General features: G+C 40.5%; 3 protein-coding genes across 3 annotated transcripts; 2 read left to right on the plus strand and 1 right to left on the minus strand.

Moving 5' to 3' along the window:
• Positions 1 to 444: 444 nt before the first annotated feature.
• On the minus strand, positions 445 to 1,214 carry LOC103373152 (claudin-4). The gene has a single exon (XM_008302972.1). The coding sequence runs from the start codon at positions 1,212 to 1,214 to the stop codon at positions 552 to 554; it is 663 nt and encodes a 220-aa protein (XP_008301194.1). The 3' UTR covers positions 445 to 551.
• A 7,181-nt stretch (positions 1,215 to 8,395) lies between these two features.
• On the plus strand, positions 8,396 to 9,545 carry cldna (claudin a). The gene has a single exon (XM_008302971.1). The coding sequence runs from the start codon at positions 8,491 to 8,493 to the stop codon at positions 9,112 to 9,114; it is 624 nt and encodes a 207-aa protein (XP_008301193.1). The 5' UTR covers positions 8,396 to 8,490; the 3' UTR covers positions 9,115 to 9,545.
• A 1,283-nt stretch (positions 9,546 to 10,828) lies between these two features.
• Positions 10,829 to 12,585, plus strand: LOC103373155 (claudin-4-like). Its single transcript, XM_008302975.1, has one exon. It carries the CDS (start codon positions 10,869 to 10,871, stop codon positions 11,502 to 11,504), a length of 636 nt encoding a protein of 211 aa, XP_008301197.1. The 5' UTR covers positions 10,829 to 10,868; the 3' UTR covers positions 11,505 to 12,585.
• The last annotated feature ends 840 nt before the right edge of the window (positions 12,586 to 13,425 follow it).

Raw genomic sequence — 13,425 nt, forward strand, 5'->3', positions numbered from 1 at the left:
GAAGCATAAGGTGCTCTTCAGAAACAAGCCTCCCATTGTTTCTTTCCTCCATTTACATTGAAATAAAATACCTAATTTTGGCATGCAGCAGCAGCAGCAGCACTGCTCTAATTGGTCAGACGCTACTGGACTCTACAGCTGGCGTGTGCACCCTGCTCTGCATACCAAAGAACTTGCATGATAAGTGCAAAGCAACAAACTGAAGAACACTTGAATCTCAAAACAGTTTTGTTCCTTTATTTACTTGTAAAAACTTGCCTTAATCAGAAATTACCTGCATTAACATAGTGTGGATTCCTGAAGATTAGACACAATTTGCCTTCTGCATTTTAAGAAAAACGGAAAAATCGACAGGTAAAATGTGTTAAGTTTGACAAGAAACAAACAAAAAAAATGCATATCAACAAAGACAACAGGGTCATGAAAAAACAAACAAATATGAAACATGCATCAGTCATTCATAGTGATTGTTCAAGTTTCCGCTCAACATCCATCTACTGACCACAGGTTTATTAAGGCTGCTCATCAAATCTTCATTTGTTCCCACATGTTCATACATAGTCTCTTCTGGTGTATCCATTGACTGACATGGTTTTGACAGCTGAGTAGTCCACCCGGGAAGGCGCAGAGCCACCACCCGCTGCAGCTGATCTGGTGGGGCAGGAGCAGCAGAGCAGGGCTCCCCCTAGAATGAGCAGGCAGGAGGCAGCCCAACCAAAGTACAGAGCATTACCAAATTCCCTTTTCGCCGTCTCCTCCAGCATTGGGTCGTAGAAGCCCATTACAATGGCGTGGGCTGTCCAGGACACAGCCACCAGCATCAGCAGTCCAGCCACCATGAAGGTTACCCCTGCAGCCACGACGAGGCGTGGTTTACTGCTCACATCCCGGCTGCAGTTGGTGCACTTGGCACCAGCCACTGACAGACCGATGGCCATAATGCACAGCACCATGGAGACGATGACCAAGGCACGCGCTGCCTGCAGATCTATCGGCAATCCCAGCATGGAGTCGTGCACCTTGCAGTGCATCTGGCCTGTGCTCTGCACCGAACAGTTCATCCACAAGCCTTCCCAGATCACCTGTGAGATGACAATGTTCTGACCGATGTAGGCAGCCACCCTCCACATGGGCAGGCCGCAGGCCACCATCACCCCCAGCCAGCCAGCCACGGCCAGGATGATCCCAAGGATCTCCAAGCCTGCAGAGTACATAATTGGAGCTGGGGATGAAGAAGGAGCTGAACAAAACTCTCTCGCAGGGCTCTGTGGGATAGAAGGCCCTCTGTGTTCGTAGGCTCAACCCTCCTGAGATGAAGGCGATATCAGATCTCTGCGACTCAAAGGCCAGCGTAAGACTTTTAGTGAGAGAGAAAAAGAGAGGGAGAAAAAGATTCTACCTTCTTTATACAGCTTAGACGACTGAAGGTGGAGTCAGCTTAAGGTGGCATCATGTTTACTTTCAAACTCCACGTCCATATGGGGCTTCATGAAAGTTTTGTATAAAGCTGCATCCAAATAGAAGTGGTGTCACATGACCAAAAACCAATGTCCTCCTTGGAAACAGTTTGTTCTTGAACTTGCAGAGTCTTAGATGATAGTAAAGTGTTAAATAATTGTGGTATCCGAGGGAGAGCGCAATCTTAAATCCATACCACATTTACGCACATGAAATTCTTTTTTATCATCATTTTGTCTGCTCAGTTCTGATTATACTAAGATGCTTGTGTACCAGTATTCCTTTAAAATCTTTTCTTGATTAGAGAAATACTGTGTATCTGTGTATCTGTAACATGTGGCAACCTTGAAGAAAAGTGCTGAATCATCCACTGGATGAGATCTCCATGCAAGGAAAAAAGAGCAACAATGACAGGCCTTGTGTGTTGTTGGTCAGCCACATAATCCCTTCTGGGAGGAAAAAAAGTACTCAGGAAAAACAGCAACAGGCCTCATCAGCAGACTTGTTGAACTTTGTTTTTTCTAGAATTTTCTTAATTAAGAGAAACATTGTTATATAGTCAAAAAAAAAAAAAATACAGAAAACATGAGTCTGATGATCAGTCTATGGCACGAGTAGATCATTTTTGAATCTCCACTGAGCACACGATGGCAGACGTTAAACCTTAAATACATACCTGGGACTTAATGGTAGGTCGTATGTAACTAATCCTCTCAGTAAATACCCCCTTTGTATCCAATGATTTTTGAGAACCTCGAAGCACAGAGAGCACATTTTTTCAAGTCAGTTTGAGTGAGTATCAGTGATCTTGCATGTCAAGGAAAATTCTGATTATTAATATGTCTAAAATAGGGAAAAAAGTAAGGTGCAGTAAGGCCCACGTATATGCAGTGTTGTCTCTGTTTTTTGCATTCACAAATTTATTTAATCACAGCTGTTCTGTCCTTATCAGAATCAACGTCTCCCTTTTGTTGTGATTAAACCTAAGTCGATCAAAGATTACGCAAACAGGTGGAAATAGCTTTTAGAATACTTCTTTATCTGATGGATCAGGCTGGCTAACAAGTGAGCTCTGAGTCATTAAAGTCTTTCCTCTAATTAACAGAGGTCACCTGGGGTCAGCGGTCAGAATGAGCATCTCTGTTATCTTGTGGTTCATTCCTCCCAACACAGATCCTCCCACACAGCCACAGACACACACCTGACCGGAGCTCGACTATCTGGATCATTTTTACTGGAAACGGAGTTGTTGCATTTTTGTGATATTGTGCATTTGTAATAAAAGGAACCTTGTGTTTGAGTGACATTTCTGGTAATTCAACTTCCACTCCTAAAGTTTTCATATTTTCACCATGTGTACAATGGAACACCCAAACTGATGGATCATAAAAAACAAAGTGCAACAAGCTGTGAACTCCTGCAGTTCAGTTTGAGAAATACTGTTGATCACTAAAAGATGCTGAGAGGGTTTAACCATGTGCTCGTAGAGGGAGGTTAGAAACATGATCAGACTCCAGGAAACACCCGGGAGATTTATCATAACTGCTTGAAGAGACAGTAACCGTTAACATGCATTGCACATGTTAGTACATGCTTTAACAGGCAGGGGGCGCCACTTTTACATTGTGGCCTTGCTGTGTTGCTTATGTTAGTCTGGACTGGCTGGAAGGAAACGCCCTGCATTAGGATTTTGGTTGTATCGGCCTCATTTGTTCTGAAAAATGTACTCAGATACAAAAAAAAAATTAATATCTCTCTCTCACACACATACAAAAATCAGGTTGGCTCATGTTTTAACATCTTTTAAATCTCCTCTTCAAACAAATAACAGCATAACCAGAGTCCTTAACTTCCTCATTTTAATACCTTTTTTTGTAGGCTTTGTTTCTTCTCATTCCGTTACATAAGGAGAATAAGATAAGCTGAGAGGGTCATCAGAGTTTCCCTCACCTCTGTCCAAGAACTTCTCCAGAGCTGCTGCAGGAGTAGGACACTGAACACTGTCAGGGACTCCTCACACCCTCTCCATAAACTGTTTGAACTGCTGCCATCAGGAAAATGTTTCCGGAGCATTAAAGGAAGAACCTCCAGACTGATCAACAGCTTCATTCCACAAGCTGTCAGAATGCTGAACTGCTGAAATAGATATGCAAACATGTCTTTATTCAAATTGCTTTAAGTTATTGAATCCTAAAGAAACGCTCTCTCATCTTTCATCTCAAAATGACAACAAACTTGACTTGATTATATGAATAGTCTTTACCTAATGAGGTTATGGCTTGTTGATTGTAACTTGTTTCCATGTGACGCAATTTGGGATTGGAAAGCATTCTGTAAATCAAGATAAAGATTATTAATAATAACATTATATTAGCAGCAATTATTGAAAAACATGGCCGCCCTCTTTAGTATTTCCAAATGTTATTTATCCCTCAACTATTTCTTAAGAACTCAACCCATGAGCTGCGAAATCATCAATACTTTTGATTTGTAACTGGCAGCAGTCCAGTGCTCCTAATTAAGGAGTCGCCACCTCCAAGAAAAAACATGTAATCACTAACAGCCAGCGCTTGGACCACATTGCAACTCTGTGGATTACCTGAGAAAGTCAGAAAAGACTAGATCCAACTTGAATTACATCCACTAAAGTGACTGGCTAACGCAACATGGAAACCAGTTGGATTTGGAGTCAGAGTATCACGAGGCGTGCTCTTACTGTAATGGCTGACTGAGCATTTATTTCCCACAACATCCTGGTGTTATACAATATGTCACACGCAAATACAAAAAAACCAAGAACGCAGTTGCCCTCCCGTAACTGACACAAATGTTAAACAATCAATGCAGAGCCGAGGCCCAAACCAGCAACACATTTTGAGTTTGGCAGCAGTGAGAGTAAACTTCTCCCTTTTGTTACCGTACATCCCTCATCATTATGAAGCACACAATACAAACATAGTACCTGCATAACAAGTGTTGTGCAGCAACAGAATGCAGAGCAACGCTGCTTTTTGCTTAAGGTCAAACGATATCACCAAGATTACTCAATTGTATGAGAAGTAACTGATTCATTTTTAATACCTGTTTTACCAGTTTTCCTCGCCTCTTTGTGGCTGCAAGACTAAACTGTATTATTAGCTCTCATGGTCGTTATCTAGACCTTCATCTAGCTTGTATTGTTTATGGTGGATTTTTTGTGAGGCACTCTGCACTTACAGTAAAAGGTTTGTTGGTATCAAAATGTAGGTACAGTGTGTTGAATTGCTGCATTTGCACAAATTAATGTAACTTTAGATAACTTTTGCATGTTTTTATGATGAGCAACTTTTTTTAATACATTCAAATTGCATATAAAACTGACATTTATGAAAAACTTTATTTGAAATATACATATCGGCACAGTTTCAGTCCACTGAAGATCACCCTGTATTTAAGAGTCATGCATCTTCTATTACCTCGTACATAAAAGTTAATCATTTGTCTGCCTAGTTAAACAGTAGGTCTCCAAAGAGCTCTGTCTCTAAATAGCAGGCTATACCGTGATGTTTTTTATCCACATCAGACGTGGTGATTATTTAAGGAGTTCACCAGATTTACAGCAGGTGCAGCAACTTGACTAGACCGCTTCCTTGAAACGTGCATGCAGCCACACGCAGAGCACCTTGCAAAACATTCACCTGTTGTGGGAGTGGGAGCCAGTCGAACCAGTTCCTAAGATACACTGCAGGTTGTTGTCTCCTCACACTAAGCTTTTCTTAATCCCAACTGCTATTAGAATATTATTTGCGACCAATTCTGTTTACATGTAACTCAAACATTTATTTTGTCTCATTTATTTAAGTTGTTAAAGTCAATATGATTCCATGTGTGAGCCTAGTGAAGGATGACAAAGAAAACAACATGTATTAGGAAGTGAAACATTTAATGAACAAATGAGGAAGCAATAGTGTTTCCTGTGTTTTGTTTAAAGCCAAAAAACTCTAATCCCTGCGTGTAACGGTGCACACAAACTGAACTAAAAGTTCCCCAGGACAAAATACAAAGCCACACTCCCCCCCTGACTTGCACAGCAGCTTTGTTTGTGGCTCATAGCCCCTTATTACAGCTACGCAACTTCTGCAAAACAACAGAAGAATGAATGCTTGTAATTGGACTGTTGTGTCCTGAGAACACAAATGAACAAAACCTGACACTTTTTTTTAATATGTAAACACAATTTAAACTCTTGATGCTACATTTTTTCAGATCAAACAGAACTTTGAAATCTTCAGCAGACTGTTGAAAGCTTCAGGCACCTGTTGGTGTCATGTGATAAGGTGTCATGCCCGAACACGCATGAGTCACTGAAGATCACCCAGAGATATTTACCGTGCTTAAATTACCCACTGAAACTGTGACTGTACCTGCACAATGGCCTCAGGGCTCACAGTGATGACATCACACACACACACAGACACACACACATACCTTCCCCTCTGATACACGAAACTACTACTTTTTTTTTTTTTCTTACTTCCTGAAAAACCCAAAACAACGTAACTATGGACAGTTTTCATTACATCACACAATGTTTCTGTTTAAAGAGCTGAACGTTAATCTCCTTCTATTTCACATTAAATAATAATAATAATACATTAATGAAATGTTGCACAGCATGATTGCCGTCCTTACTACAATCTAAATGGTATATATTAAACTGGATGGTAAAGTTGTCATTTGATCTTTATTTCTGCTAGAAAATAAAGACTGGCAATGTCTTCCTATTTTCTACCAACATTGAAGCATCAAAAACAAATCTGTTGATTTTGTGTATGCACATTTAATGATGGGAAATGATATGAACTGTGAGTAGAGCTAAATCACTAAATGAAGACACCTGAGCCCTCCTCACCTGAGTCTGCACTGCGTGGCCCAGCCAGTTTGACAGAAGGGTTGGACATCTGACTGAAAGCCAACGCCAACCGTTACCATGAAGTCTGGGCTTGCCTTGGACTACCTGCTGACACATGTCACTTCATCTCCCTCAGGCATTTTCTCACCACTCCTCAAGCCTCTTACCCGTTGCTTCAGAATTTCTACTGCTCCCTTTTGCAAAGCCGCCTGAGTGCGGAAACCTGAGCTTTTCGTTATGGCACAGTTGATTACTCTGGAATGTAACTGAGCAATCTAAAACTTTGAAAGTGTGTATTAAAACACAAACTGTGTCACATATTTTGTTCCCAGTCTGATTTTTAAAATGTACACAACTCATTGCATGTGTGTATCTACCTTGATGACTGTACGTGAGTTTTACAAAAACATCAGACAGGCAGCTGGAGCCCCTCAGAGGCCTAGAAGTACCTGCACATGAGGCCTGATCTCGGCCTGAAACCATCTCTCCTCAGCGTCTTAATTGTGGAAATTCCTTCCTGCCTCCCTGTGTGCGGAACCCAATCTCCGTAGCCAGGCTCAAGTACCTTTAATGATCCTACCTTGGATAAAATAGAGGTATTATAGTCCTAACGGCAGTTCTGGCTCTTAAACACTGCCTCCATTCATTTCTGAAACAATCTGATTCCCTCTCTGCCTGCCTTTGCCCCCTCTCACTATCCCCTCTTTTTTTTTTTTTTTTTATGCAACAGTCTGTCAACTGGAATCACTTGGCATGGTGTTTCCCGTTTCCCCAACATCTCCCTCCTGATGTATTCTCGCTGCGGTGGAAAACTATCGATAATTCAAGTTGGACCTGGACTCCACATTCTCTCCCAAGACAAACCAAAGGAGAAGTTCCCAAACTTTCATCCTGCAAGGACTTCCATCATTGCAAGGTCAGGCTCCATCTCATTTTTTTATCGTGTACTGTAAATCGTCTCTGTTCATGCCAACTCAAAAGATTTGTTTGTGCTGAAAACAATAATCATTTTGGTGAGGTCTGTGTTTATACGTTCATTGTCATGTTCTTGCCAGTGCGACTCTGTTACACTACAGTGCAAGAAGGCCTGTTAAAACAATACTTTGAATATGTGCTTGATGTGAGTGTAAGCAAACAGGGCAGTGTGTTTTGGGATTGAATTTACCAGAATGGTCTCAGTATTTACCCACAAATATGCATTCTATAGTTTGTTTAAGAATTGTACGTATTTAAGGAGGTAAAAATTCAACAAGGCTCTGGATTTCTGTTTGTGACTTTATGGGTTATTAGGATTTACTAAATATGTGCAGGAGAAGCCAATTTGAGTTAAACTAATCTAGTTATTTACACATTTGACCTCTGAATGTTATTAAATTCTGTCTACTAAGTGTTTTAGAATTGCGTTTTATGCACTTAAATAGAAATTCTGACATGTTAGTTTTCTTTAAATATCCGATATTCAGTCTGCAGACTGTGCACCTGTTGACATGCATACTCCTGTGCTCTACTTTCTTCCTCAAAATGCCTGCAGCTAAAAAATAAAACCCAGGTCAGAGGTTAATAGAAAACACCAAGAGAGAATGCAGAACCTGATTTTCCATTGTATTGTAGATATAACTGTGGTTGAGTAAATGTGTTGTATTTACCGGGGATGGAAACAGAGTTGTTTCTCATAGTTCCTACTGGAAGCATGTGTGGTTCTAATCTTACATCACACGTGTAGTTTCAGCCATTGTTACCACATCACACAATAAAACACTAACAGAACCAAAAAAAAAAAAAAAAAGCTCCCTAATGGCCAACACCATTATTTTAAGGGCGTGGCTGAAGGTATTTTTTAGTCTTCTGCACTAAGCTCAGCAAATGTGAGTCACATGATTACCTGAATGAGACAAAAACTGACATGATGACACATGCCTGGGACTGGGAGTGGGGGTGGGGGTGAGAGCATTGAACACGTCATGGGTCTTTGTGACACAGTACACGTCTGTCAAACCCCTCCTGAGTTAAGTGTATAAAAGGCCTGCTCCAAACTTTCCCAAACATTTGCATTTGGGGATCTCTCAAGCATAACCTCCTAAAGAGACAATTTTTTTGGACATTTTCTTTTTGGACAACTGCAAGAAACTTTCTGAGGAGACATGGTGTCAGCTGGCTTTCAGATGTTGGGCATTGCCCTGTGCATTATCGGCTGGATTGGGACCATCGTTGTCTGTGCCCTACCCCAGTGGAAAGTGACAGCCTTCATCGGCCAGAACATTGTCACGGCGCAAACTACGTGGGAAGGCATCTGGATGAGCTGCGTGGTCCAGAGCACAGGCCAGATGCAGTGCAAGGTTTATGACTCCATGCTGGCCCTTTCCCGGGATCTCCAGGCTGCCCGCGCCCTCATCATCATCTCTATCCTGATTGGTATCGTTGGCATCCTCCTGGCCATCGCAGGTGGCAAGTGCACCAACTGTGTGGAAGACGACAGCGCTAAAGCCAAAGTCTGTGTGGCAGCTGGTGTGATCTTCATCATTTCTGGTGTCATGTGCCTTATCCCCGTGTGCTGGACAGCAAACACCATCATCAGGGACTTCTACAACCCAACGCTCGTGGGATCTCAGAAGAGGGAGCTGGGAGCTGCACTCTTCATCGGCTGGGGGGCCTCAGCCCTCCTCATCCTGGGCGGTGGACTGCTCTGTGCCAACTGCCCTCCCAAGGATAACTACTCTGCCAAGTACTCAGCTGCCCGTTCATCTGCACCCAAGGACTACGTCTGAGGAAAGAAAAAAGAAATGAGAGACTTACAAAAAAAAAAAAAGACTTGACGCAAATGCTTCGTGGTCCATGAAACTGATTCATATTGCTACACCATTTAAATTTCACCGTTGCTTTATTGTGCTTAGAGTTTAGTTTGATGCATTTATGTTAAGTTCCAGCACTTCTTGATTTGTGTAATCAGTGCAAAGACAAAGTGAACCACACCCAAAAAAACCTGTGGACTGACTTACAAAATGCTGGATTAAGTGAAAAAGAGAGCATGAATATTGGAACAACTTTCATCATGTTACTCTGAACTGTGTGTGTTTGATTCATTTTCCTTTAATTTCATCCATTTGTACCTTTTCACGTATTATTTCTATTAACATGTGTGTTACTCATCACTGTCAAAACTGTAAATAAAGTTTGTGTTTTTTTTACCAACACTAAAGCATCATGTTTAGTGTGTTCTTTATGGCTTTTATCACGTTATTAAATCTGTTCAATCTTCAAAAAGAGTAATAAGAATAAAAAACAATGCTCAACCCATACATTTAAAATTATGTATCACAAAAACGCAAAATATTTTGTAAAGGGAATACAAAACTTCAACATAAATAACTTAATAAATCAACAAAAATGCACCTAATTCACTTTTCAGCCTTGAAAAATCTCTTTTTAATTTCTCCACTGTGAGATAAATAAAGGCATATCTTATCTTATCTTATCTTATCTTATCTTAAAAATGTTTTTAGGGTATAAGCAGACAAAAGACTTACTAAAAAGATTAGCTGAGGCTATATGCACACTAGCAACTAGTTTTTATTCATTTAATCTCATTTTAAAAAGAAAGAAAAAACTGCACATTGTAATAAATGTACAGCCCTTTTCCGAACTTATGAGATGCATGTAAAAATGTTTTTAAAGGAAATTATTCTCCAATATGCTCAAACCAAGAAGTTGCACATGAACAAAACAATAAATAAATAAAGATAATTAGTCCTATTTACTGCAGAACTGGCACTTCTAAATGTCTGTATTGAGATTCTTTAGTGAAGTGCTTGTTGCCAGAGTCATCACCTGCCCAACACTGCCCCTTGCTGTAAAAAAAAATAACACATCCTGTAGTTTCTCTCACACACATGCTCATGTAAAAATATAAACACATTACTCAACAGTCATTTTATTGAAATTGATTGTTCTAAACTTGCTTATTCAAATTCCATACATAAAAAGCAACTTTTTAATTAAGATCATGTCTTTTTTTAAAATTTATTATTTTCTTGTTCAGACCTGACGCCTGAATCTTTATTACTGATGTTTTAACCAATTTTACTTTTAAACAAGTTGGATATGAATTGAGGAGTAGTTTAGTTACTTGTGTGCCATATTACTGTGAATGTGTAGATTTACAAAGATGTGACTGTAGAAACAACCTTTTTATGGACGGTTTTCCTTTAGTTGTGTGTTTGCAGCAAAATTCTTTCAAATCTTTGTCAGTTATAGAATGAAAAGCTGATGGAAAGGAAGTGTTTTTTGGTTTTTATCTGACCTTGAAGCTCTGGATTTCAGTCAGCTCAGCACTCCTAAAGGTCACAGGGTCTCTGGTGTTTGTGTGTAAACTTCTTCTAGCCAATTGCAGCCGAGGGCCGTGGTATCACATACCCTCATGTGTGTGTCGAATCTTCCCACACAACAGCCTATAAATACAAGCTCACGGCATTCCACCTGTTTTCTTTTTGCATTCTTACGCGCAAGGAATAAAGCCGACAGGATGGTTTCTCAGGGGATTCAGATCATTGGTATATCGATGGCTGTGGTTGGCTGGCTGTTGGTCATCGTGGTGTGCGTCTTACCCATGTGGAAGGTCAGTGCTTTCATTGGAGCCAACATCATCACGGCTCAGAACATCTGGCAGGGTATATGGATGAACTGCGTGGTGCAGAGCACAGGCCAGATGCAGTGCAAAGTGTACGACTCCGTCCTCGCCATGCCACAGGACCTGCAGGCTGCTCGCGCTATGATCGTCATCTCCATCCTGATTGGAATCTTTGGAGTTATTGTGTCCATTGCTGGCGGGAAATGCACAAACTGCATCGAGGACGAGCGATCCAAGGCAAAGGCTTGCATCCTGGCTGGGGTTTTGTTCATTGTCTCAGGGCTGCTCTGTCTCATTCCGGTCTCCTGGTCTGCAAACAGCATCATCACCAGCTTCTACAACCCGCTGTCGGTTAACGTCCAGAGATACGAGCTAGGAGCAGCGCTGTATGTTGGCTGGGCAGCTTGTGCGCTGCTGCTGATGGGAGGGGGACTGCTGTGCTGGAACTGCCCTCCAAAACATGAACATCCCCACTACATACCCAAATTCACTCCTGTGAAGTCGGCCTCCACCTCAAGAGAATATGTGTAAGATGGTTTTTCCATCCCAACATGGACTCTGAAGGTCACAGGAAATGCAACAGTAGAAGATGATCCATTGCTCTCAAGTTTAAATATATTGTAGATATTTTTTTTTACAGACAATGTAAATGTGGCACGTAGTGTAAACTTGCCACACGTTGAATGTTGAGGTTTGATTGCGGGCTGTGCATTTGTCAAATTGACCTTTCCTGCAGCAGACATTTTTTTGTGGCATAGGAGAGAACAGCGCGACCAATGGCTGCATTCCATTTAGTTGTCCCAGCAGGATCCGTGGATTGTGTAGGCTGACTCATTCTCACACCAAGATGAAATGAAGCCTTCATAAATGGTACCGCTGTGATTCTCTTCATATGCTTAGTCATAATGGGAACCTATTTTTATGGTTATTGATTAAACCTGTCAAAACCAAGTAACTATACTGCTGCGGTCTTAAAAAATATACAGATTTTCAAGTCCCCACCTTTATCTACGCCTGCTCACTGAGCATACATTTCTTCTTTATTTCTTCTCAAACACTGCACCATGGCAAGTTATAATATTGAACAGAAGTTTTGAAGGACGCTGCAGTTCCTAGCTGGACATACTCAGCCATGGCAGTAACTGCTTATTTTTGCTCATGATGTGTCTGAGTTTCACCAAAGAGAAGTTTCAATGAAAGAAACATTTGAAACGTTTAATTCATGTTACAATGTTGCTGGTTTGAGAAATAAGTATTGTGATTATTAGCAATCAGTGTGATTATTTATATTTTCTAAGGATTTTTGCAAGAACGTGATTACCTTGATTATTATTCAGATGATAACAGATCAGCAAATAAGGACAGAAAAAAAAGCTAATTTATGTGTAACCTCACATCTGCCCTTATACCAAAAGGGGGCATGTTTAATTGCTCATTCTTCATAAAGCATATTGCCTGAGATGTATAGTAATGTATTAGTGTATTAATAATGTATTTTTAATCTGTTGTCCTGTCATTTTCACGTTTCTGAATCCCTTTTACTCTGCATTATGTGTTTGCTTGTGTAACTTCTAATGGTCTATCACTGTAAATAAACTCTATTCTTCCTGGATGATGGCTGTTTACTTCTGTGAAAATCAAAGCACATTTAAACCTCTACTATGGAGATTTAAAAAAAGGATAAGAGGTAATAAAACTCTTATCACAAAGTAATGTGAGGAGACGATTATACACTACAATGCAGGTAACATAATCACATTATGTCAAACTTGCCATTGCTTTCTAGCTTTCATAGGAAATAGGATGCGTGCACATAGACATTGAATAGAATTGTTTCTTGTGTCAAAATAAACATAGCATAGTTTTCCATGTCAGTGTACCTTGACTTTGACCCAGTTAAATGCTGAGCAGAACACAGCATGTCCCAGATTTTAGGTACCTAAATGAAAATGTTTAACCATCTGTGCATTAAAAAAAAAAACTTGAATTAGGCTATAATAATATAAAACAGTGATTGTAAGAGTACAGTGTGTTCTACTAGCAAGTATTTTCCACAGCGCTGTGGATATAGGTCAAGCAATGACAGACTAACTAGATGGGAACAAGTGGTGTGAAAATGGCCGTCGGTGCAGCATCACATGACTGAATAAGGTGTGTGTCATCGGCTTGTTTATACCAAACGAAGGTATCAGTCATGGGCTATATGTTTTCAATGGAAAGTGGCAGTGCCAGTTTTATTTTGTGTCATTCCATTAAGGTGAATGCTATCAGTTCTGAAACAAATAAGGCTTGGGGCTACTTATTTGAACTGGGCCACATCTTGTGTTCTGATCTTGGCTGTGTGTAGATTGTCATAAACTAATACATTCAGCATCAGTCATACAACTGACTGATGGAATTCCAGCTACAGGAAGGACCAATATATCTTGTGCGTCTTATCCATGTTTAGTTT

Source organism: Stegastes partitus, unplaced genomic scaffold (assembly GCF_000690725.1).
Source record: "Stegastes partitus isolate 25-593 unplaced genomic scaffold, Stegastes_partitus-1.0.2 Scaffold1916, whole genome shotgun sequence".
Taxonomy (NCBI): Eukaryota; Metazoa; Chordata; class Actinopteri; family Pomacentridae; genus Stegastes; species Stegastes partitus.